Raw genomic sequence first — 25,563 nt, 5'->3', positions numbered from 1 at the left:
AGGCCCCCCTGGGCCACCTGGCACTGCTGAAAGAAGAGATTGACTCCATCACATCCGTAATTGCCCTTTCCCAAGGCACAGGCAGCTTTTTGACACCTCTCAGTAAGGGCAGCCCACCCCAGGTCCGCTCCCTGGCCATCTCAGCAGCCTCCACCACCATCTCTTCAATTTCTCCACATCCCTCTCCACCTGGGGCCATCCCACACATGGCCGTCCCCACACTAAGCAGAGGTACAATGCCTTCCCTCCACCTGCTGACCACATTCCTAATGCAAGCCCCAGCCTGGGGGTTGTTCTGGGACTGCTGGCTCCTACTGAACCCAGTGCCCCCTGCAGCTCCTTCTCAGCAAGGCTCCTGCTCAAAGCCAGGCACCCAGCCCAAAGCCAGGGAAGATTCACACTCCTTGGAGGTAGCTGTGAGAAACGAGGCAGACAAATTTTACCCAACATACAGCAGAAGAGTATCTCTTTCACTTTATTTAAAAGTTTAAAAGTTCATTTAAAAAAAGTCAGCTTATTACCAGCTACAAACATCCGTAAACACTCAAGACATCCAACGCAGCCCCAAACCACAAGAACACAGATCTCACTGCCACAGCCCTCCTCCTCCCCATCTCTGCAACCCCAAAGACAGCGTGGAAGGGGGAACAGGCCATGCCCTGAATGGGGCAAAGAGCCTATTCCTGCTGAAGACGTACCACTAGAGACGGACCACCTCGTCAGCAGCCTGGTGAGGAGTTAAAGAAGGAAGCTACCAGCTACAAGAGGAGAGAAGATCCCAGCCCCTGAGGACAGTGAAATCACTGCAGCACCCAGCAGATCCCAACAGTTTCAGATTTGAATGCCTGCACGAGGAGGACACGCGTCACCCTACCCTACCCAGGCCAGGATGATGAGCTGCCTGTGGTGCTTCCTCACACATCCAGTGAAATGCAGCCACGAGGAGCTGGGCTGTGACTCGCAGCCGCTGGTGTCTTTCCTCCAGGGAATCAGGCAAGAAGATGTCAGAGCCTAGAGAAGGCAGCGCTGGACAGGGATGCGTTGCAACGGAGAGGTGTTGGCACATCTCAATCCCTCGGGCTCAGCCCAGGCTGTCTGGAGGAGGCTGTGCAGGCACCATCCTCACTCCAGCTCCCAGCTGGCCCTAACAGCGAGGGTGCCTTGTTAAATCCCTTTCCAGCCACTCTGCAGCTCCCATTAAGGGACCAGAGAACTGCCAGGAGGTGGTTTTAGCTTGTCCAGCTGCCAAAAAAGGTCTCAAATATAGGGAGGGGGGCTTCTTTGGTCTCTGTGCAGTAGTTCCGGCAGCTCTTGTCACCTTTGGTTGCCCACTCAAAATCTGAATTCTGCTTCAGGACTGAGCAGAGCTGAGACTCGTACCCACTGTCTCTCACATTGACATGTGTCCTTTGGAGCAAATCCCTGTCCACAGCCCGAATCCTGCTGTCTTGGACACCCGTTAGTGTAGAGAGCAGCTGGACATCCCAGTCTGACTCAGAAGAACTCTTCCTGAAGTTATCATCAGCCTGTGTATTACACGGAAGACGGTGAAGGAGCCCAGGGCACGGAGTCTGTTCCTTGCTGTGGCTGGGGAGGCTGGGTAGTTCAGGGGCTATTTTTTCTCCTGTTTTGACACAGAAGGAGCAGCAACATCTGGCTTCAGCCACAGGCAGTTTTGCAGAGGGCGACTGGCCAGCAGGACAGCTGCTCTTGCTCATTGTGGACTCCAGAGCAGGACTGAGCACATTCCTGGGTGTATTTCCATTCTCCCCTCCAAGCTTCCCATGGGAACTCATGTTCCCTCTGCTCCAGCCATGCTTGCTGACAGTGCTCACTACAGCAGTCTCTGTGGGATCAAACCCCACAGACAGAGCTTCGAGGGAACCTGGCTGTGATGCAGGGTCCACAGGGTTCCCACAAAGGCACAGATCCAAAACAGGAGGGTGATGAGGCCTGGTGGAGAGCTTTGTGCTTAGGGGCCAGCTGCCAGCCTCCACACCAGGCAAGCCTGGCTCAGGCGTCTGTCCTGCACCCTGCACACCCATCCCACCACCCACTGGGCTTGCCTGCTTACACAGTGAGCGGCCACCACCCAGCTCCAGCCTGGGCTTCTTTCCCACCTGGGTGCTCTGACTGGAGGAGAGCTGGCGTTTCCTGGAGACAGGCAGTGCTTGTGGAAGATGGCTGACAGACCCGAGCACCTGCTGGTTATCAGGTTCAGAGGAAGAAGCGATTGCCTCTCCGACATGACTGGCTGCTACACAAGTGCCCCAGGCAAACTCAGGAGCCAAGTCTGAGTCCGTATCCCCCACCACAGCAAACTCCTCCGTGGTAGCACGTGCAGCACAGACCCCTGCAGTGAGTCCTGCTCTGACAGACAGCCCCAAGGAGCAGTTCTCAGACAATCCCCCCTCTTCTCTGGGGTTACTGACCCTGTCCCTGGGCAGGCCAGAGGAGTATTCCTTGATCTTCAGCCCAGGATCAGGCTCTGCATCAAACAGATCCACAGCACCCTGCTCAGCCTGCTGGCTTTCCTTTCCCAGCTCTGCTGTCAGCTTCTCAATTCCTCCAGTAACTTGTGCTCGAGGCATTAAGTGTTCATCTGTCAGGCAGCATGGCGGCACCCTGAAAAGAACCATCCGTTAATGCTCATTCTCCCTAGGCCTGGCGACACCCTCCCCCCAGCAAGATGAAGCATTTTCTGCAGAGGCAGTAAGAAATTTTAGACAGGTAAGGCTCAGCAAACAGCGATACTGCTGCTGGCAGAGGAGACGAGCAGGCTGAGATCCTTCGTGCTGCCCAACAGCCCACGGTCTGGGCACAGGAGTGTAACAGAGCAGCAGGCTTGTGCCAGACATGGGACAGAGGAGACAGGTCTGTTCTTTCCAGTTTAAGAGGCACTAGAAGCCCACAGAGAGTTCCATGAAGCAAAGAACCCACAGAAACTGAGAAAGACCATTTCCCACAGCTTGCCTAAGCCTTGTTGGCCCAGCCAGCAACACCGTGTTGGTTTTTTAGTTAATCCCAGCCCTCAGCTCCATGCTGGCATATTCCCTGGCACAGGGCACAAACTAAGATCTAGTACTACAGTAGCACAGTGATTCAGGCCTGTTCCCGTGAGCACACCACGCAGTATGGTGCTGCTGTTCTGCTCCAGGAGTTACCACATACACAGAGACTTACTTGGCTGGCTGCTCCACAAAGTCATTGGTGAGCTGCGAAATGACACGATCCACAGGGGCGTACCGCGAGTCGTCCAGCGCGAACCGCTTGTGCTGGGGGCTCTGGAGATGCTGGAAAGTGGCAAAAGCCCTTTTAGCAACACTCATCCTTTCACAGAATTTGTAGTAACAGCCACTTCCCACAGCCTAGAGGGCACACAGTCTTTTCAGCAGATAGAGCCATTGTTCGGAAGCAGATCTGGGAAACGTAGGCAACGCTGTTACCCCCAGTTGCTTACAGCGAGTATGCTGTTCCCATAGACACCTGATGATGAGGAGGCTGTGTCTATATCTAACAGCAGCCTACAGCTTTCCCCAGCAGCTACTAAAAAGGCAGATTCCAAGTATGTACTGTCTATCACTAGAGGCTGTGCTCTGAAAGCCACATTGTTCAGCATCTTGCAGGAGATAAAAACCTCTTCTCACCTTTTTAATCAGCCTATCCCTCCCAGCTGCTGCAGAATGGGGTTCTCATCTTACATTTCAGGTAACAGGACGACCCCTGAGACTCTCCTAGCCCCAGAAATGAGCATGTCATGCTCTGATCTTCATAACTAGCTTACCCAGACCAAAAAATCTGGGTAGATATTCCATGGCTTTCACCTATAATGCAGATCCCACTACATCCACAAAGGCTGTACAAACCTGCCTTCCTTCCAAAATGGGTTTGTATTGATAACAGGGACATTGTGATCCTCTAAGCCACTGAGTGGTCTCTGTAACTTTTGCAAGGAGCCAGGTCCCAGGGGAGCCTTTACCTTTTGCAGCTCTTCAAATGTCTCTCGACAGCACTCACAAAACCCCCTCTTCTTCTTTGGCACAGTGACAGGCGTGGACTGGGGGCTCTTCTCCCCGTTGCTGTGCATCGGACAGCCCTCCACACCCCTACAAGGTAACAGCAAACATCTTCCCTGCCCTCATGTCACAGCAGCAGCAGGCACCCAGCTGCCTGCACAAGGCCAGGGACACAGCGCTGCCTTTGAGCTACAGCTGTTTAACCCAGAGCAGTGCTCCTTTCACCCACGCTCACAAGTGCTTCTCCATGCCCTGGTAGCCAGCAGGGCAGCAGGATTAAAAACTTGCACAGAAGTAGCTACAACCTACCTGGCTCTGCAAGAATTTGAGAGGTTTTTCAGAGGCTCGAATGGGCTGGAACTTTTGGGTGCCAGGAAGTTCAGGTCGGGAAAGCTTTTAAACTGGTGGTGGAAGGGCCGGAATTGCCTGAAAGAAGCACATCAGGACATCTGGCAGTGATTGTGATGGCAAGGTTAGAGAGCTGTCCTTCCCTCAGAGGGGCTCAAGGCACTGTCTCTGTTATGACAGGATACTGCCCACTGCTGTCCTTATGTGTGGCTGTTCCAGAGACTTCCTACTTCTCATTGGAGCGGGGAAATACTAAACTGGATCCCCAGTAAGCGGCACTGAGGGGGGGATGTTTTAGCCAGCAGCAGCTAGTGCAGTATTTTCAGCTACACTGCAGCATTGGAAGGCTTCAATTCCCAGACCACATTTCTCTTCCTCATACTTCAATGCAAGCAGCATGTAAAACCTAGTATTTGACCCTGTAGCTGCCTTAAATGTTGTCTTCAGAATAATTAGTTGGTACTGTGGATACCGTTAGAGTTACAGAGTTGTTAGAAACACCACAGAGATCAAATCCCCTTGTGCTGGATGCTGTAATCAAATTACAGGCCTTGACCTTTATGTGCCTCGATCTCCTTCCCCATTTCAGAGGGCTCAAACAGATTAAGTGACCTGCAAGGATCACATATGGAATCTGAGCAAGGAAGTAAACTCTGTTGTCAAGTCTCATTTAGCAACTTCTTTCACCCTGACACACAAGCCACCTAGATTATTTCTCTAAACTCCCTTTGCCTCCTCTAGGAGAGTGTCACCTTTCTGGTGAGTAACAGGGTCTTCAAAGAAGCCTTGGGGACAGAATATTCAATGCCACACAATAAGGAAAAGCAGGAATAGATTCCCTCCCTGGGAGCCCTGAAGTTTTAATATAGTTTGGCTGTGATACTTAGAATGGTCTCATTTACCTGCTCTGGTCTTCAACCTTCAGAAAAGGGGGCTTCAGTTTTCCTGCTAGAAAGACAGCTGGTTAGAAGTTACCCTGGCCAAATTCCCTACTTATTCATTCATTCCTCAACAGAAATGGGCTACAGAGCCAAGCTCATCGGTACTTCTTACACCCATGTGTGCCAAGTGCTGGCTAAGTGCAGCTAAGACAGGATCCAGCAAACAGCTCTTTGGGAAATCTGCAACAGCCCCCACCTCCAGAGCAATTTCTAGGGTGAACAAACCCTACAGGCAGTCCACTAGTGGAGTCTTTCCTCCTTTGAAAGAACATCCAGCCCCAGAGGTTTGCATCTCAAACATCTCAACAGCCTTAGTAGTCAGTGGCCTAACCCCAAACCTCCAGTTTGGACTTGAATCTTAAGAACTGTCAGGCATCCCCAGTGCAACATGCCACCAAGCATGAGAAACAAGTCTGGAAGAAACAAAGCGCAGCTACAGTCACATAAGCACAGTGCTCTGCCTCAGCCTTTCCAGTGCTGGTTTCTCCCCTGACTTTTATACAGCAGCCCAGAGTTCAGAATGGCTCAGGCCAGGACAGCCGAGTCTAATAGCTAAGAGCTGCTGGAGACACACCAACGTGATACAGAGCCAAGCCTGCCACGAGAACTCTGCTAGAGAGCAGTGCCTGGCCTTAGCTTGGTCCCTTAGGAGGTCAAACAGCAGCTATGTTTTGTACAGAGACATATCTTAAGGAAGCAGAAAAAAGCCTCAGCAGTGCATTCAGAGAAAAGGTTTTCAGAGGCAGGCAAATAACCAAGATAGGAAAAACTACCTTGCCCCTCTTGCCTTGCAGGTCTGTTCAACTCACAAGTGATAACACTGTGCTTAGCACACATATCTGAGTACAGACCTGGTTAAGAAACAGAAGAACACTAGGGTATTCCTGCTGAGCATCTGCCTGAACCTGAAACCAACACTCTCCTCTCTCTCTCCTTGCCTCTGAAGGGTGAGGTGTTTTGTTTTCTTGTGATCCTGGAACTCAGTGCTATTTTCTCTGAAGAAATTTTAACCTCATTCTCCAGAAAGGCAGAGTCCACCTGTTAGTTTCTCGAGTCTCATCCGGAGCTTGTACCAAATGTGCCGTTATGTTGCTAAAGGAGCTATTTAAGTACAGGATCAATGTTTCCACATAAATGCTGCCAAATGCTTAGCACTTCTGAGAGCAAGGCCACATTTAGGGGCCTAGATAAAACCAAGGCTGGTGGGCAGGCCCTAAGCTCTTGTGGCAGAGTGCTAAATGGTGACAAACCATTCAGCTGTCACCACAAGTCCCCAAGCAGAGTTCAAAGTGTGCCACAATTATGAGCTCTGAGCTTGCAGCAGACAATCTGGCTTACTCAACAGTTTTTCATGCTATTTTTCACATCTTTCCCACAAAACTGGAAAATAGTTTGTGTCCCACAAAGAATCCAGGTTGGAGTCTGCTTTAAGATGTTCTCCAATGAGAAAAATCTAAAAGTCACAAATAGGCACAATTATGTCACTGGTGCCAATTCCAGTGGCACAAGTGGCTCTTGTCTAATTGCAGATGAGAACCTGGGCTTCCCCCCTCCTTTGGGAGCGTTAGCCCTAGATTGTGTCTCAACAACGGATTTCAGCCTAACAGCAGTGAGTGGGTTGTGAGGAACATGCTCTCCTCTCTAGGATGCATTATTCTTCAAAACTTCTTTTGAGCCAGCGGATTCAACACACAGTGCCAGCAGCACAGTTCTTAAGTGCCTTGGGATTCTGGGAGTTGAGCTGCAAACTGTTCATGGGATTTTAAAAACACTGCCTGAAATCAAAGGCATAACATTCTCATCTGCATTAGGAGGCTGTAGCTAGACTCAGACAAGGAGTTACAAAAAATGTTCAAGAGAAACTGCCTTAAACAGTTGTGGTATCTTGCTTTGCTGAAGTTTCAGATAAATGTTCAATTTCTAAATGAGGCTTCTTCAAGCAGCTCCACATTTGAATGTGAAGGGGAACACAGCTTCCAGACTCACCTTTGCGAATTTTTGATCCAGATGCAAGGCATTTCACCTAAAGGAAAAAGAGATGCATTTAATATGGGAGCCAGTGCAGGCAGAACCGTAATTACTGATCCCGATGCAACAAACTGAGATTACAGCAGTCTCACTCACCACTTCACAGCTCTTGCATTGCAGACTATATCGCCTCCCCCTGATTATTTTGTCTCCCAAATTACCTAAAGGTACTTTAAATATGAGGCTGCCACTCTCTAATCTTCTGCCTTACCTTCTCACTGACCTCTCCAATACATTAAAAGATAGGTCAGAAAGCCAGTACACTAGCTACATACAATTTTATTTTTTAACCCTTAGTCCCCTACAAGTCAAAATCAGCACTAGCTGTGCTACAGATGAGGTTGATAACTACCATCTGTCTTGTTCTCTGCTTTTATCCCCACTTTAAGAATTCTTTGACTGTTGCCATCCCCATCAATGAACAAAAGCACCAATGCTGAATGAAAACCTAGGTCACCCTGCTTACTAACCCACTGGCATTAGATGAGCTAGGAGGAGTGCTCAAGAGCTACCAAGGGATCCCAAGCACTTCCAACTGGGCTAGAGTTAGGTCAGTTACCTCTGTCTTCTGGCTCTGCTTCCTCGATCCTGAGATGGCACGCAGCAGCTGTTGAGCATACAACAACATTTCTGTAGAGGTGGGCTGTCAAAGAGCCATAGCTCAGCAAGAGAAGGTGAGCTGTTCCCCCTGGACTGACTGCAGGGCAAGTACAACTGCCTGCATGCACTGAGAGCATGCAGTGCCTGAGCCTGCCATCACCTGGCACAGTATCACTACTACACAGGTAATTCACCCAGGAGCAAGATAAGAAAGAGTATTTTGAGGGAAGGCACCCGATGCTGCTCTTTAGCAGAGCTGGAGGCTGGCTTTGAGTCTCTGCAGAAATGAGACACTGTCAGGGATTGTTCAGCATACAGACCAGACCCCGGAATTTGAAAGCCATGACAGACTTGTAACACTGCTGCAGTTCAGCAGAGCTGGCTGCTCAGGAAGGGGTACTAGCAGTAGCAGCCTCCATCACACATCCAGACAAGCGCAGCCAAGGCTGTATGTCACTGTCATCGGACACTCAGGAACCTTTTACTCCAGACCTATTATTAGAATCAGTTTCATCATCTGTCTTTCCTATCACCCCCTCCCCATTCATCACCAAGGCAGGAAGCGCCTTCCAGCACAGGTCCTCAAACAGCAGCACTTCCTAATAAAAAACAACCAAGTCCTGCCATTATGGTGATCTGTACTTCCAGGTCAATTAGTAAAAGTGGTCTCCTTTGAAGAAATTCAGGCACCGACTGAGCTATTAACATTTCCTAAAATCACAGCCCCAGTATTTTACAACATACTCTGTGTTTGCTATTGTAAATGTGACACTAGCATGTTCTATGCATACAAAGTTAATCAAATTTTTGAAGTGCAAACCTAACCAGTGCAGCATAGCTCAAGAACCATATATTCCTCACAATTTCTTCCTTCCCCCATACCACACTCATTTCTGCCCATCCTCCTTCAAAACCACCGATTACCAGAAGCTAAATTCCAGCATACAGAGAAGGATACCATCCACGTGCAAGATCTGGACTCCCCACAATCGAGCATTGGCGAGGATACTGCTGCCACTGCAGGTGTCCTGTTCAAACAGAGAGGTGTGGCAAGGTACAGCTCAAAGCACACAGTACATGCAGCAATAGCTCTAGTTTATTGTTAATCTTGCTGTCTGATTAACAGACCAATACATAGGTATTATTAAAACGTGTGCATCAGGGCACAGAAGAAAAGGCTCATACTCATGGCTTTACCTACCCCAAATCAAAACTAGCATCTAGTTCAGATTTTTATCCCTGCTATAGTTTGAACTCCTTAAGTGGGCACTGAGATTCTTTTGGCCACTGTGATAGTGAAGACTCCAGAGGAGCCCTTTGCCCCAGCCATATGGCTTTAGTTCTTTCTAGGCTAAGAATTCATCTGTTGGTCTTACGTTAAGAATTCTTATGTGGAACAACCAAATCACTGGGACAGGCCTTGAAAGCAGCTAACATGGAAGGATGACATGGCTCCATGAAGAACAGCGTCCAGGAACACTACATAATTTTCCGCAGAGCCACAAGCAACAGCTTCATACCTTTACTAGCCCCAGAGTCTACTCCCATCAGCAGGGAGGGGCTCTGGAGAAGTGGCTGGCACTGGTTCTGCACAGCTCAGCAGTGCTGTGAACATACCCAGCTACAGGAAAGCTTATCCACGTGCTGCTCACCTGATTCTTCATGGCCTTCTGCAGCAGCTCCTTTCCCCTGCTGATCAGGGCCTGCAGAGAAAGAAGGCAAGTACTGTGCTAAAGCAGAGAGCTGCCAGGCAGCACCAAGCTGAGGACAACATGGATACCCAGTAATAACAATTTCTAGTGATACCTGCTCTCTGCTGGGGAGAGGAATCTGGCCAAGACTTCATCTCAAAGACAGCAGGACTTAGCTTTTCCAGGGAATACAAACCGCAGACACCCTTTATATCCACAGTAAGCAGCAATTCAGCCAAGGCTTGGCTTTTATTGAACAGCAGAGAATGCTCCGGAGGGAGCCAAGAGGAAGTAGAGACTTAGTTCTGAAACTCCACGTGCCAACAGGCTGGCAGGGGTTAGAACAATCCTTGCTCGTCCTTTCTGGGAAGCAAGTCTCGTTTGATAGCCTATGATTTCAGGAAATAGGTTAAGCGTATTGTAAGACAAGTGGATAGCGCTACAAGCAAGGGTGGGGAACAAACACACTATGAGTGAACCCCCTGACACCAGCCTAGGCTTCTCCAAGAGCTGCTATGCTGCAAGTGGTCCAGATCCAGCTGGCAGAGATGCCTATGGCCTGGATTCGGGTAGTAGGCTCTGCCAGCATCTCTGCTGCCCATGGCCACAGCTTCCAGCAGGCTCCAGCACTCAAGGACACTGGAGCTTTGGCTACAAGCACTGCTGATCAGAAAGCCCAGCTCCAGCAGAGTGAATAGGACCTAGAGAAAACCCTTTTTGCAAGCTGCCCTTGCAGCTCTCCTCCCACACGGCAATTGCTGTGCCTTACCCATGTCTGTCCACACACAACCACAGCCTGCAATACTTCTGATGCGGATTTATCTCGCCTACATTTCTGTGCTTTCTAAATATACCTCTGTGTCTGGATGGATTACCTGTTCTGTTGGGAAGCTAACCAAGCCCTCTATTTCCTCTACCATTTGAGTAGATATCCTTTGCTTACTATTAAAGCTGTGACATGCACATTAGAGCAGACAATGATGCAAAGGCATCATTGAACATTGGTATAGATATGCATTTATACCATAAAGAACATTGGTATAAATATGAATGATTAGGCTGAGCAGAAAAAAAACACACAACACGGTTGCTCAGAGCAGAAACAACTACCTTGAACATCAGTCTCAGGTTCTACTCTATAGATCCCTTGGGACAAACTTTGGGGTGGCGTGAACCTTGGTAGCTCTTACCTTGTCTGGTGGCTTCTGCTGAAGTCTGGTATGATTCCCCTTGGAGGTAGAAGGCATTGGGCTCTTGGCTTTTGCATCCTCTGATGTTGTGTTGCTCCTCTTCTCAGTCCGTGTCCCAGCTTTGTCTCGTTTGGCCTCTTTGTTACTGGACACCACGTAGTTGACTTCTTTGCTTAGGAAGCTTTCGGTGACCTGCAGAAAAAGGGAGAACAGAGCAGCTCTAAAATTGTCCAGCATCTCTGAGTCAGAAGAATCCTGCTAAGCAAGATCTATTGCCTTTAGCTTAACCTCTCTGCAGCTAAGGGGCTACTGAACGTACTTATCTTCACAAGTACGTCTTCCTTCCAGAGGGAGGAGAACCCATGATATGCAGACAGCGTGTCCTACAGATAAACTGCAAATAGTCATGAGAATCTTCAAACTGAGATTTACTTGGCATGATGCTATCACCTACTCCTCTAGCAGTGGTTTCAGAAAAAAAGCAGTGGCAACTTTTCAAAGCAGAGAAAGCCAACAGGTGAGAAAACAGACCTGGACATCATGCAACACTGGAAGCACTCAGTTCTGAGGACAATAGAGCACATTTTGGCAACAGAAAGCAGAAAGTAAACAGCTGGGACAAGTAGCTTAGTGAAGAACAGAGCGCCAGGGAACCAGAAAGTTGAAACACGCACACCTTTGTGCAGAAGGTAGAAGACTAAGAGGTGGAAAACATGCTTCATTTGGGGTACTAACTGTAGGCTTATCAGAAATGCAGCAGAAGGCAGTCACAGGGCACTAACACACAGGTATGGGGCACACAAGAAGACACACAATCGAACAAGGTGAAGTCATGGCTGCTGAACAAGCCAGTTCTGCTGCCCTACAGAGTCCCTGTGGACCAGGATCCCAGACCCACACATGTGAAGTGCCACAAGTGACATTATAGGCTGCCCTACAGCAGTGACTTACACTGCACGACATTAAGAAACCTGAAGGTATTAAAGACAAACTCAAAATACCCCAATCCAAATAACGCTTCGATGTGTTATCACCCCTACATCAAGGTGAAATTTAAGGCCCCACATTCAAGTCAGAGTTAATTGCTCTTAACCTGGTGCTCGAAGAACGCACAGGTTTTGGATACTACCACTGAAGGGGCACCACATTCTTGAATTCAGCATCTCCACAGCAGCAGAGGAATGAGAACTCCACCATGGGTGGGCTGCACTTCAGAGAGTGAAGTGACACGAGACAATGCCTGATAAGAAGCCCGAGGGACAGCCAAAAGGCTAAAATTAGATCCAACTACTGTGGCAGCCACGCAGAGCACTAACCACTGGGAGCAAGCATTTCTCAGGCTTGAAAACACACAGCTAAGTAAGGAGGAGGCTTTGAGGAGAGCCCTCAGAAGTTGATCGCACATGCAGGTGAAAAAAAAAAGAAAGGAAAATCATACATCAGCCTCCCCAGGACCTGATCCTGAGGCAAGAACTACGCAGAGACTTTACACCCGGGTGTAGCACTGAGGAACTTTGGAAGCTTTGGGGTGCGCATGAGAAGATCTGCCTCAAGGAGAGAGATGAGACAGCCTGGAGACAAGCAGCAACACCTCAGGGCCACAGAACAGTTGGGAGGGGAGGGGAGGGCAGCCCCGGGTCCCCCTGCTCCTGCCCGTGCCCAGGGCCCGGTCCCGGCGGCTTCTGGAGGTCTCCCCGGAGGAGCCCCCGCAGCCTCTCCTGTGCCAGCTCCGCCACCGCCAGGGCACAGAAGCTCTTCCCGGCGGTCAGAGGGCACCTCCCGGGCCCCGCTTCGTGCCCGGTGCCCCTGGGCCCGGCTCCGTCCTCCCCGCGGGGATTTACGGGCACGGCCGGGCCCCCCCCAGCTCCCCCCTCACCCCGCACGGAGGCACCGGCAGCCCTCGGGGGGGGACCCCAGCGAGCACCGGCAGCGAGAAGGGGCGCAGCGGGGTAGGTCCCGGTGCCGGTCCCGGTGCCGCTCACCCCGCCCAGGTGCCTGATGGCCGCCGCCAGGTCCCGCGCCGCCCGCCCGCTCGGCACGTCCAGGTAGAAGGACTTCCCGCGGAGCGGCCGCCCGGTGGCAGCGGGGCCCGCCATGGCGGGGAGGCTCCGCTCGGTCCCGAGCCCCCCGGCACAGCCCCGCTCTCCCCCGCCGCCGCCGTTTAAATTTCCGCTCGCCCCGCCCCTAACGGCGCCGCGGAGGGCCGCGGGCTGCCCGGGGAGCCGGGAGCGGTGGAGGCGGCGACAGCGGCGGCGGGGCTCGGTGCTGGGGAAGGGGGTGCGGGCCGGGATCCGGTGCTGCAAGGCTCAGCCCAGCCCGGTGCCGGTGCCGATCCCGGTGCCGGTCCCGGTGCAGCCCCGCGTGGCCCCTCGCGCACGCGCAGCCGGTGGCGGCGGCGCTGCAAAATGGCGGCGCCCAGCGCGGCGGCGGCGGCGACAGCGGCGGGGATCGGTGGCGGTGGCGGTGGCGGTGGCTTCGAGCCGTGGCTGGCGGCGCGGCTGGAGGCGCTGGGGCTCGACCGCGCCGTGTACGGCGCCTACATCGCGGGGCTGCTCCGCGAGGAGGAGGGCGACGAGGAGCGGCTGGAGGCGCTGCGCGGGGTGCTGGCCGCCTGCCTGGTGAGGGCCGGGGACCGAGGGGAGGGACCGGGACCGGGACCGGGACCGGGTCCCCCCCCTCACCCCCGGGTTGTGGAGCCCGGGCCGGGCTCTGTGAGGGGCGGGCGGCCGGGGCGGGCCGGTTGCGGCTGTGGGGCCGCGGTGTGAGGCCGGGGGTGAAACGTGAGGGTTGGGGCGGTCCCGGGGTGGTCCCGGGTTTGTGGCGGTTTTCAGCCCCCTCACGAGGGGAGCGGAGGGGCAGGCGCTGGGCTCTGCAGGGGGACAGCGACAGGACTCGGGGGGACGGCGTGGAGATGGGACGCGGCAGGGTCAGGGTGGTGTTGGGGATGGGTCTGCACCCAGATCGGGCACTGCGATGGGCTCCCGTGGGATGTGCTCACAGCCGGAGCTCAGGTGTTTGGACAAGGGTCTGAGATGCGCAGTCCAATTTTTAGGTAGCCCTGTGTGGAGCCAGGGGTTGGGCTCGATGGTCCTGGTGGCACCTGGCAGATAACTAGTGATGGGACTAGAGAAAACGGCCTCAAGTTGCACCAGGGGAGGTTCGGGTTGGAAATGAGGAGACGTTTCTGCTCAGAAAGAGCAGTCGGGCACTGGGATGGGGTGCCCGGGGGGAGTCGCCATCCCTGGGGGTGTTCAAGGAGAGGTTGGACGTGGTGCCTGGGGACATGGGCTAGTGGGTGATGCTGGCAGGGGGGATGGTTGGAGCAGATGATCTTGGAGCTGTTGTCCAACCTTTATGATTCTATGACCCTTCCGATTCAAATATTCTGTACTTCCTTCACACCATGGTGCCAGCTCCAAGGCTGCAGCTGCAGCTCCTGCAGGGCCTGGCTGCTTGCCGGGGTGCAGAGGGTACGAGGCTTGGGCTGCGAGCTGGTGGCTCCCAGGGGCGCAGGGCATGGCTTTGGAGGTGGTGTTCAACACCCTCTTGTCAGCTGAGCAACAGCTGTGCTAGGCTGTTAACATTCCTTAAACAGGTCTCATTTCTCCCGGTACAGCACGGTCGTACAGGAATCAGTCCCTGGGATCCAACTGGAGCTGGAATTTGTGACTGGGAGAGACTGAAGGTGCTGCCAGCCTTGCCTGGCCAGAGCCTGGAGCCTCCAGTGATGGGCAGTGCCTGCCTGCTCTGCCAGGAAAGAGTTAGGAGAGTTCACAAGAGTTTCTTCCCAATGGTCAGCTATTTTGGGGGCTGTAAGACTTTTATACCATTTGTGTTTCAGGACGTTGCATAGATGGATATTCAGTAGTATAAAATGCTCAGCAGTAAGTGCACGCTTGTATTAAGTAATGGTCTGCTCAGGTGCTGTCACTGTTTTCCCCCCAGACCGTCTGTATAGGAGCATAAAACCCAAAGGGGTTAGCTCTTTTTGTTAATATGGGTAACTTTAATTCCGTCTGTTAGCTGACTGCGTGCCATTTTAAACCAGTTTTCCTAAAATTCAGTGTGGCTCTTTACTATGTTCTGTCATCACTTCCCCACCCTGGTGGGGCATTAGCCATGAGTTTCTAAAAGAAGTTTAACAATGTCAGCATAGCCCTGTGCCTAGACTAATAGGAGGAGCAAACACTAATTCCTCTGGAGCTAGGGACAGAGTGAGACGTCTTTGGAAATGCTGTTCTAAAGCCTTGTCTGGAGCTGAGGTTAATTGCCTTACCTGTAATCACCAGACTGCTGCTTCTCATCGCCAAAGGCAGAGCCCATCTCTGAAGCCTGACCGTGCTGGTTGCAGACTTGCAGCTGGGGTGGGCCTTGTGTTTCGGTCTGGGTGCTCTTTCTGAACTGCGGAGGTACGTAGCTCGTTGCCCTTCCCTTGCCCTGCAGCTGGCTGCAGCATGCTCTGATATTTCCTGTTTTCTCTTTATTGCTGAGGTACCCTTCTCTTGCACTGTCAGCAGTGCGGTTTTTGAAGGCTGGTGTGCGGTTTTTGTGTGCATCTAGTTCTGGGCTGCCTTTCATTCGTGACAATCCCATATCTTCTGTGTTCTCTTCTGAGTCAGGGTTGACTCTCTTGCAGTTGACTTACGCTTCATGTGCAAGTTCCAGGTCAGTTTGATTATCTACTCCTGTAAAATATATTTTTGCCTCTTGAACCCTGTGACATCCTTTTTATTTCTTCTACTCAGTGTGTCTTTTCTTTATTTGTTAGACTCCAAGCTTATTTCTTTATTGATTATTGAGACACTCTTTCATTTGGTTAATTTGGGGCCTTTCTTTACAATTGTTTTCTCTGTGTTCTGTGTACAAATTCCAGGTCATCTCTTCGTTTGTTTTTGACAATCATCGCTAAAATACATTTTGAGCAGCCTCTGCACCTCATGTTCGGGTTCCTCAGTCTCTCATACATTAGTTCCCTGAGTTTATTCAAACTTCTTGTTTCAGATCGAGTTCTGTTTCCGTTCTGTTCCCCTCCTTATGCCAAACAGACTCTGGGTCACTCAGTCCATGTATATCTTCTATAGTTATTTTTTCTCTGTATGTACTGACCTCTAAGATAACATAATTTCTTGTTTGGTGACTATTGAATGAAATACATCCACAGCTACCTGAACTCCACCAGTACTAGTAGCGTTTGTTCTTCAGTTGCATACATGGGAGGTGAATCTCCCACAGATCCAGAAATCAGTGCTGGTAGAGGTCTTTATCCAGACTGCAGTAAGACAGAAGGGTTACATAGCAAACGCCCTGCACTATGTGGCAGAGCTTCTCTCTGCTTCCTTCTGTAAAGGTTTCAGCTGGGCTGTCCCATCATGTTTCTTTTTCTGTTGCTCTGTTCATGTCCATTTGCATGCTGTCATCTTGGTCTTCCGTTTCTTCCTTTTGGAATATGAAGACTGTCCAGCTCTGAGGCTGAGTTATTTCTTCATCATGTTTCAGGGATATCTGAAATGGCTCATCTTAATGTTCTCCCCACGTAGGCTACACTGGTATACAAATACTTGGTTTGTTCTTACTGCTCAAATCCTCATTAGAAGGCACAGGTATCTGCCATCATTATTAGTCTTCTGCACTTTGTTTTCCTTCCTACTTACTGCTATTCCTTTGTCAATACTTACCTGATTTTCATCTTCCTGCATGCTGAAAGCAGGCACATGGGGAATATGTCTTTCCCATCCTTCTTTCCTGGTTTAATATAAAGTTGAAATCAAGGCTGGCAAAATGGACAGTGGGCTCATATTCCCAGTGCTTGGGGTATCCCATCCTTCATGGAGGATCCTCTTACTGTGAATGTTTCTAGTGCTTCAGATCCTTCATGTCTTTGAACCTTGTTGATGTTTATTATCTTTTCACAACTTTTCACAACTTGTGTTTTTTCTCTGAGGACTGGAGTTGTTTCTATGCACATCATCTTTGGTGTGGTCTGCTCATCCGGCACGTGTGCCTGTGAGGATCTCAGAGCAGCATCTCCCAGTGTGAATGGGGTCTGTAGGTTCTTATGCTTGATCTTAGCAGACTGGGCATCATCCCATCCTCTGGGTTTACTCAAGGCAAGTTGTCTACTTCAAGTGTTGGTGTGAATCACAAACCCTTCATCCTTCTGCTATTTCTGTGTTTGCACATCACTTCAGCCTCACAGCCCCAAGTATCCTGCACACTTCTTGTAGCATCTCCTCCCTAAGCCAGGGTCCTTGTTCCTTGTTCCTGTGCTGTGCTCGTGATCTCGGTGCTCAGCAGACTTGTGTAATGGTATTACTGTGTGGTGTTCTCCTGCCATCTCTGTTACATGCAGAATTTTTTGCCTACCTGTTGTAGACCTAGGGTGGGAGGATTTCACTCTGAGTTACTCTTTATTTGTATTGCAGCAAAAGGTGAAGAGATCTTGTGTGTTTCTGTAGCTTGTCTGTCCCATGGCTGTGGAAAACTCAGCTTTTTTGCTGTCCCCATGCAGGTGAGCTTTGCTCTGCAGAATAAGCAATGTTTTCAGCGACTGTCCTGGAACTTGGAGGTGTTTTTTAGGTACCTGTTGGCCAAGTTTTCGAGATGAGAATTGTGAACTTGTTACCTGTCTGGTGGGAAGTCTGTGTGCAGAGGTTTCGTGTATTGGCTTTCAAATGCCAGTTACTGCATGCCAAGCTGGGAGAGATAGGGAAAGGGACAGCTGAGGCCTGGTTATTATGCACCTTTATAAGATATTCTTTTCTAGGCAGAGGTTATCAAGCTTTCTGCAAGTATTTAGGGCTAGCTTTTGGCATAGATAGGGTAAGCAGTGGTCATGGGTGGTAGAAAAAGTCTAGTAAGAGGCCACAACTGCTTTGGTGCCTAATTTGACCCTGCCTAAATGTAGCGCTGCTTCCGAAGGAAGAAGTATGGGAGACTGCAAGAAGCTGCAGGCCTGGACCTAGCTGGACATTAACGCCTGTGATGTGCTCAGCAGACCCACCAGGGTACCAGGGAGGGAATGGCTCAGTCCCAGCTGCCTGTGTCCTGGCCAGCTAGTTTCCATTTGGTATTAGCCCTTCTCAAGCCCCTCAAACTTTCTGCAGCTGTTTTTTCCTAAGCCGTGGGCAGATTTGCTGTTGGGTGATTTAGTGTTAATTAGCAAAAAAAAAAAAAACAAAACCACACCACAACACCTTGAAACCTTCCGCCTGCTGTACAGCTGCATATTCCCGGTCAGGTGCTCCTGGCTGTAGCTAGAGCAGCGTGTCTGCTGCTGGTGCTCGTGTTACGCTGTTGGTGAGACCCCTGAGAAGCCACAGGTGGACAGTGGGGAGAGCGTCAGTGGTGGAGGAGCAGTGCATGAAGGACCTGACCTGGTGGTGGGAATACCTCTGTGCAGCTGCTCGGGCGTGCTTCCTTTCTCCCCACGGCTTCAGGTTTTCCTTTGTAGCGACCAAGTGCATTCCACTGCCACCTCTCTCAGTCATGTTGAATGCTCCAGGCAGGTCAAGGGGCTGCCAGTATCAGTCCGTTAGTTGCTGGTGGGAGGATATAGTCTACCAGTACTACCAGAGTGGGTTCCGTTCCATGTTGTGCCCGACCCATCTCGTCTCCAGTCTCGTTTATTAGTGTCGGTGAGGAGGTGGTCTTTGACTAGCATCCCTGCAGCCCGGCTCAGGAGGAGATACGATGCTGCTTAGTAGCTGGCTAGAGTTATGGCAGCCTGCTCACCTTTCTTCGGTCATGGTAGGGCTGTTGTGCCTAGTGAGCCTGCAGCTGTGAGACCAGCATTTGTTAGGGCTGTACCTGGTGGAAAAGTAACGCGTGGTGATGATGTGGTATCTCCTGGTGTGGTGCTTGTGCTTGGGCAGCCGTGCGGAGCTCTCACCCTGAGCTGTGTCATCAAGTGAGTGCATCTCGTGACTTGCCTTGTCCTGCTGCCCCAGATTAACAGAAATCCTACATGTGTTTATTAAGTAGGGTCCATGTGAAAAACTGTATCGCTTGAGCTTATTGCCGGGTGTTCAGATTCTTTGCAGCTGGTACTTCTTATATGATTCATGCTTGTTTAAAGCAGACCAACTTTGCTCCAAGACTGAGAAGTCTCTTTTCCCTTACTAGGAAGAAGATCTCTTAAACGATGTTTGCAGGGAAGTAGTCGAGAAGTGGTCTGAATCTCAGATTGTTGACGCCAAAGAGAAAAAAGAAGGTAGTGTTGCTGCTCCATGTCTCCTTCCACGTGGTATGAGTACTTTGCAGGGCTTTACTAAGATGAGAACTGTGTGTCTGCTTGGTTAGGACCTAAAACCAATGCTGCTAATGTGTTTGCAGATCTGGCTCACTTCTCATTGCCATGGATGCTTATTTACTGTTCTGTCTTGAAACACAAAATGAGGTTGAGTAGTTTCACTTCTGGCTGTCACTAGCATTCTGCTGCTCTTTGGGCTCAGAATCCTGCAGAGGAAAAAGTTGTTTGTTTTTTCTGCAGGATTTTTAAAATTCCCTTTTGTTTAAAAAAAAAAGGCTTAATCACCACTAAATGCTAATGATGCAGCAATGACAGCTAGGGCTCTAATGGTAGGTGCAGTTATGGTATAAAATGCATATGCTTGCTTCAGTTTATGCTCATTTGGGAAGTGAGTAGTTTTACTCTACTACAGCTGCACCTACGGAGAGCTGTGCAGCCCTTTGTGCTGCTGCTCACCCCAGCAGGCATCAGGAAAGCATCCTTACTTTCCTCTTTCAAAGTCTTCTCTTAATACTGTCCTTTTTTCCCCTAAATGCTTGCAGGAGGGAAGCTCTGTTGGGCTGCTGCTGTACTAATGCTGCTACTTTCCCAATAACGCATATAGTCCTGCTAATCCTTTGTACCCTCTCTGAAGCCATCCCTTGTCTTCAGCTGCTGGCTCTGGAGTGGAAACGTCTTGTTCTTGTTGGCTGGGGGAGGCATATTCTGGTCACTGAGCAGAGCTCTGGAGCACAAGGAAGTCACGCTGAAAGGTTTTGCAGGTTTCAGCACACTGCATGGTTCAGTTAGGGGTCTTCCAACTGTACGGACCTAACTGCCAGCCTGCATGGGTGACAATGTAACATCCCTTCGGGCTAAATCTGTGTTTTTGGTTGCCTTGCATTTTTTTTTTTTTGTCAGTTCAGGTGCAGACAGAACATCATCTCTGATATTGTTCTAGAAATAGTTCTCCCCAGTGAGTCCTTGTCATGAGGGCTGCATTTAAGTAGCGCTTCTCTCGTCTAAATCTTGGGGTTTCACTTAACTGCTGAAGCACACCGCAGTTAAGTGTCTTTCCCTGAAAATTCATTGAAGTACTCTGTCCTTGGCCTCTCCTTGCCTTTGGCAGAGGACAGGAAAACGTTCTGTTATTCTTTGTATTAAAAAACCAAATCCCTCTTTTGCGGACAAGTGACTGGAACTGCTGAAGTTGCTGTTGGACTCCTGCAGCTCATACCATTGGTTTCTCACAGTGAACCAGGGATTTTCTCACCTGTCACAGAAAGAAGGTAGCAATATATGTCCTTAGAGCTAGGTTGTTAGAAATGTAAGGATTTACTGCACTGTGACTCCATAGAAGGATACATCCCAAACGGAGTCAGTATCTACTGGTTGTAACTTCTAGAAAATACATATGAGGTGTTAGCTCTTGTGGAAGAATGAAGTGTGTGAAATTAAAAACCTGGAGTGCATCTTCCAGCTTTTAAATTGAGCACAAAAGCTAAGCTGTATGGAAACCTGCCCTTGTAGAAAGGCTGCTACACGCTGCCAGTTCACATTGGAAATAAAATTGTAAGTTATTAACAAACAAACAAATGTCAAAAATAAATGCCATTTTAAGAAATGGACAGCGTGATATTAAAAGGCTAATCAACTGCTCATTTCCCTAGGTGAAAAAAGAGTATTAAACTGGTTAGTAACTTTTTTTCCCAGAATTTCTATTTAACATGATGTTAACTACATAGTTAAATAAACATACTTAGCCTCTTTTAACAAGAAGAGAATGCACTTTGGGGTGAAATGGATTTTCATTAGCTAATAGTTCTATTGATTTCGGAGTTGAATCATGAAGCTTCCCTTACTCCAGGGAGAACAGTGCCTGGGCAGTGCTGCGTGCTCAGGGGAGCTCCTCCTTGCTGCGCGGAGCCACTGCTCCAATCGCTTTGGCCAGGTGGCTTCGCATTTAGGTTGGCAGCAGGAGGGCAACGTGCTTGGCCCTGGTGGTAGGACAAGGCCTTTGGGGGCCTGCGGAGGCACAGGCGGGAGCTGCAGGAGGGAGCAGCTGGGTCTTGGTGGCCTGCATCTGCAGGGACTGACTGATGCTCTGACTCTTCTTGCCAGATGAGATCCAAGCGATTGCCAGCATGATGGAGAAGCAGGCCAAGATTGTAGTGAAGCCAAAGGAGATCTCCCAGGAAGATAAGCAAAGGAAAGCTGCCCTCCTGGCCCAGTATGCCAACGTGACGGATGAGGAGGAATATCCTTTTCCTGACACAGTCAAGATGGAGTGCCTGGGAGGACGATGATTATAAAAAATCTCCTGAAATGCCTTTCTATCTTTGCAGTGTCTAGTGGAAGAATTGGAGGAACTTGTCAGTCTTCTTTTTTCCCAGTGAAGTAGCTTCCATGGGAAAAAGCATGGAATTTCTTAGTTTGTGGAGTGCCGTGTATGCAGACACTTCTTTGAGTTCGGTCCTCCACCATTGTCACACTCCCACCAACACAGCTTGGCTGGGTAAGGTTTGTCCACTTTAGGTGCATTGCAGAAGATGAGTGAATCCGCTCCCAGCATCTGTGCGTGGTAGGTAACGTATTGAATTTCTCTCTTGCTTTCTGGCAAGAAATCTGTTGAAAAGATCCTCTTTAGAGAGAGTAAATGTAGAGTGGGAGAGCTTAAAGTTAGCTCTTCATAGTGCTGAAGAACAAGTTGTTCCATGAAGAGAAAGTTGATAAGAGTGGATCTTACCTGGCATTTGAGAAGCAGAGGGGAGTTAAACATCAGGCTTTATGCTTGTCTTGTCCTTGATCATCAACATTAGCTTTTAGCTTCTTCCTCCTGGCTTGGTAAAATTGTTATTTGATGTATTTTGATCTGAGTGTGACTATATAGACAAGCTTGTTACTGATGTCCATATTTCCTTAATTCTCTCACTGGCGACGATGAACAGGATGGATCTGTTGGGACAGCAGTAAATATTGGATCAGAGAAATGTATCCTTTGCTTCTCGATGACTTGGGCTCCTTGGAAGGAAGGCAGCATCTGTGTGAGTTTCCTGTCCTTTTTTTAATTGGTGTTGATGCTCACGGTTTCTTTAGGGCCACCATTTAAGCTGGTGATTTTTTTTTTTTTTTTTTTTTTAATGTAACCTCACCTTGCTCATAATGAAGTTAAATGTTTCATCTGCATTTCTGCTCTCCCCCCCCACTGCCTTGTGTGCACAGCTAAGACCGATCCTTTCATTTTATTTTTTTCTCCTTTATCCCTTCCTTTTCTCTCCTGTCCTTTCTGAAGTTTCACAGAACATGCTACTGATAAAGATAATTCTCCCAACATTAGTTTAATGCTAAGTGGTGTCCAGATCATATCAGGAACTAATAAAAGTGAAATAGAAACAAGATTACTGAGAAATGCCTAAGGGCATGGTGCAGTTGAACTTTGTTGGTGAACAAGGACCAAACTATCTCTTATTTTTCTCAATGCAATAATTTGGGACTTCCCTTGAACTCACCAGCTGGCAAGCTTAAGGTGGAAGCAGGTTTTATCATGGCCCAGAATTAAAATGTGGAATATTTAAATTATTCTTGTCCCTAAATTGCTGATAGGAAGAGACAGAAAAAGAGGAAGAGACAGAAAAGGAGATGCCCACTTGCTCTTCCAAATGTTATTCCTAAAGGGCTTACCATTAGTTCCTGCAGGAGAGAGGACCTGAGGCTGTGGCAGTCCTTAGTCTCACCTCTGCCTGTGTCTGCAGCCTTCCTCCATGGCGAGCAGGACAGGTAGAGCTGTGCTGCGTGGGACTATCCTTGCAGTGCCATTTCCTTTGGTTTGATGGTTACAGAGCTAGCGGGATGCGTTGTCTGCTGGCTGACAGCTCTGCCTGGGATGTCAGCTGTAATCGTAATGGACACAGCTATATGTGCATACATACACGTACATACATGTTTAAACATGCACATAAATACAGCTATAGCAAAGCTGCTCAAGGAAGCTTTACAAAATACGTTATTTTTCTACTTCTAGTTTGTAGAGGTTTCACTTTTTTTTTCAAATCAGTCTAAAGAACCTGCAGGCTTGGTTTTGAACTTGAATTTTCTAGGAAAGAACTTGCTTTTTCCATTTTCTAGGAAGCACAGGTTTAAGCTACGTGACTTTTCTGTTTGGAAAAACAAGCAGAGTTTCCTTTTCGTTTTTCCATTCCTCACTTGTTATTCCCAGATTCTTTACCTGCTTGGTGAGAATTGGGAGTCAGAAATGTTCCTTTTCTTTGCACAGCACTTTCTATAGAGTTGCTGGCTGCTGGCATGCAGGGTTTCTTTTCTTTGCAGAGCCCTTGGGTGAGAAATGAGCAGCTGAGATCTGTCTTAGGTGAATCAAGGCTGAGCTTACTGAGGCAGAACTCTGCCCTGCTCCCAGCAAGGCAGGGATCCTGCAAGGTGCAGCCGTCAGCAAGAAGCAGGAGAGCACAGGACCTGGGGGTGAAGCAGAACGGAGCTGATGCAGCCACTGCCTTTTCCTGTGCCACGGGCTGCGCTGTGACAGCAGACACCCCTTGGCCCTGACCTCCATCCCTCTTGATGGGAGGTGCGGCTCTAGGTGAAGGGGGAGGTAAGTAAAACAAAGCAACCCATGTGCTAAAAACAGTGTCTAGTGTACAGCCCCAAAATACTGCTGAAAAGATGAACTGTGCATGCTCAGACAGAGCATGTTGTTTGCCCTTAACTCACTACCAGCGCTGTTCCGAAACACCAACGTGGAGGATGTCTTGAATGCCCGAAAGCTGGAACGGGAGCTGCTGCGAGATGAGTTTCAGAAGAAAAAAGAGCAAGATAAACTCCAGCGAGAGAAGGATAAGCTAGCCAAGCAGGAGCGGAAGGAAAAGGAGAAGAAAAGGACACAAAAAGGAGAGCGAAAGCGATAGCTGGGGTTTTCTAGTTGGACTCTCAAGCGATAAAATCAATTAAGAATATGGTGTGTGTTTAAAAAGCTGCAGAAATTCTGGGCACGTGGCTGGTGACTGGTTCTCTGGAAGCATTTCCTTTTTTTTTTTTTTTTTTTTTTTAACCTAGCAAAAAAGAAATTTCAAGCACCTCTTAAACTCAAATTGTGCCATGTGCTTGTGGTGTCAAGTGTCCCAGTCGGTTATTGTGGCCAATGTCTGTACCAAAGAACAGTGAAGTGATTGTCTGTGTTTCAAATTGATCAATTTTACTTCTAACTACTTAAAGTAAAGCAAAACGAAATGTAGGAAAGGGCTTCCAAATTGGCTGCATCCTCATGCTGGCCTAGGATTTGCAGCATCAGCATTGTATGATTTGAGAACAGAGCAAAGCCCCTTTCTGACATGTAATTAAGGACATGCTGCTACAGGGTGAATGTGAATTTACACTAGCCTGAAAAATGTATTTGCAAATACATTTACTTATGCTGCCAAGAACAGTGCTATGTCTTCATTCTGGCTGAGGGAGCAGGGTTTGGATCTGACCTCAGCAAGGGCAAATGCTGTTCTGCAGCAAGAGAAAGGAAATCGTATGAAATATATATGAGTTCCAGCTATGAGACTGCTTCACCCACAGGCTCTTGGTAAGGGAAATGCCACAGTGATTTGAGTATCAGCTAGAGCAGTAGCTAATGGGTCAAGTCCTTATGCTGTTCTGAGATTTAATGCTGGTAGCTGGAAAATGGTGCTCCCTGATGTTTCATGTGGGTGAACATCGACTGTTATTTCTATACTAGCTGCCAGGGCAAATGCTTTAATACAGGCTCAGCGCTGAGCAGCTGTGGCTGCAAGCGATTTGGATGCGCTGGCTTTACCAGCAGGTCACGCTCCCCGGGCCCAGCTGTGCTCAGGAGCTGTATGTAGGGGTTGAAGGCTTCTCTTGCCCTGCAAGGGCTCGTTACCTGCCATTTCCAGCCTTCTTTGTGACAGGGTCACCTGCCTCTGGTAAGGAGAACACCAACTTCTGTACACTCATTGGTGTGTGAAGGAAGACCTGCAGTGCTTCCAGGGGCGCAGAAGTGCTGTGCCTCACCCCTGTGCTGCTTCGTGTTCTGGCCACTGCATTCACTTGCAAGGTTTGCTTTTGGCAACAGGCAGCTCCTGACCAGCCGGTGGTAGCTGTCTCTATCTCCTGCTCTCAGCACCAGTCTGATTAAAGGGTAATGCATCCTATTTAACTATTTTGCAAGTGTATCTAACTGCTTTATCTCTGGACTTGAATAATAAAGCCGGATGGCCAAGAAGCTGAGCTCCTCTCTGCGTCTTTGTGAGTGCTGGGGTCAGCAACTGGGGCGACCAGAGGTGCAGTGCAGCGTTGTGGAGCCTGCCCTCGGGCGGGTTTATGCCAGGTCCTGCAACCTCCCTTCCTCTTGCCCAACAGCAGTATTTCAGTATATCTGTTGCCGTCATGGTGCTGTTCCTCTTGTTCCTATGTGTAATGCCTCCCTTCTCCTCTCCTGCAGCCTGGCTGCATTGTACAGGAGCAGCACTGCCTTAGGCTTGGCCCCAGGACCAGGTTCTCCCA

General features: G+C 49.4%; 2 protein-coding genes across 6 annotated transcripts; one reads left to right on the top strand and one right to left on the bottom strand.

The window, feature by feature from the left end:
• Positions 1-542: 542 nt before the first annotated feature.
• On the bottom strand, positions 543-12,919 carry DBF4B (DBF4B-CDC7 kinase regulatory subunit). 4 transcript variants are annotated; one of them, XM_084301271.1, is made up of 11 exons: positions 12,797-12,919; positions 10,815-11,006; positions 9,586-9,636; positions 8,892-8,961; positions 7,893-7,963; positions 7,292-7,328; positions 5,267-5,309; positions 4,326-4,442; positions 3,980-4,106; positions 3,184-3,293; positions 543-2,625 (listed from the first exon to the last, which is right to left on the bottom strand). In XM_084301271.1, the coding sequence occupies exons 1-11, from the start codon at positions 12,908-12,910 to the stop codon at positions 1,230-1,232; spliced, it is 2,328 nt and encodes a 775-aa protein (XP_084157397.1). In that variant the 5' UTR covers positions 12,911-12,919; the 3' UTR covers positions 543-1,229. The 4 variants fall into 4 exon arrangements, with proteins under 4 accessions (XP_084157397.1, XP_084157395.1, XP_084157394.1 ...); XM_084301269.1 differs by lacking the exons at positions 10,815-11,006; positions 12,797-12,919 and adding an exon at positions 9,740-10,092 and having other exon boundaries at positions 5,267-5,312; positions 9,586-9,663; XM_084301268.1 differs by lacking the exons at positions 10,815-11,006; positions 12,797-12,919 and adding an exon at positions 9,740-10,092 and having other exon boundaries at positions 5,267-5,312.
• A 154-nt stretch (positions 12,920-13,073) lies between these two features.
• Positions 13,074-25,285, top strand: CCDC43 (coiled-coil domain containing 43). 2 transcript variants are annotated; one of them, XM_084301273.1, is made up of 5 exons: positions 13,074-13,432; positions 18,936-19,023; positions 21,163-21,298; positions 21,974-22,032; positions 23,773-25,285. In XM_084301273.1, the coding sequence occupies exons 1-5, from the start codon at positions 13,220-13,222 to the stop codon at positions 23,958-23,960; spliced, it is 684 nt and encodes a 227-aa protein (XP_084157399.1). In that variant the 5' UTR covers positions 13,074-13,219; the 3' UTR covers positions 23,961-25,285. The 2 variants fall into 2 exon arrangements, with proteins under 2 accessions (XP_084157399.1, XP_084157398.1); XM_084301272.1 differs by lacking the exon at positions 23,773-25,285 and adding an exon at positions 23,368-23,720 and having other exon boundaries at positions 21,974-22,085.
• The last annotated feature ends 278 nt before the right edge of the window (positions 25,286-25,563 follow it).

The sequence above is a fragment of the Netta rufina genome (assembly GCF_964035555.1).
Source record: "Netta rufina genome assembly, chromosome: 24".
Classification (NCBI taxonomy): domain Eukaryota; kingdom Metazoa; phylum Chordata; class Aves; order Anseriformes; family Anatidae; genus Netta; species Netta rufina.
This window is presented reverse-complemented; position numbering and strand designations above follow the sequence as displayed.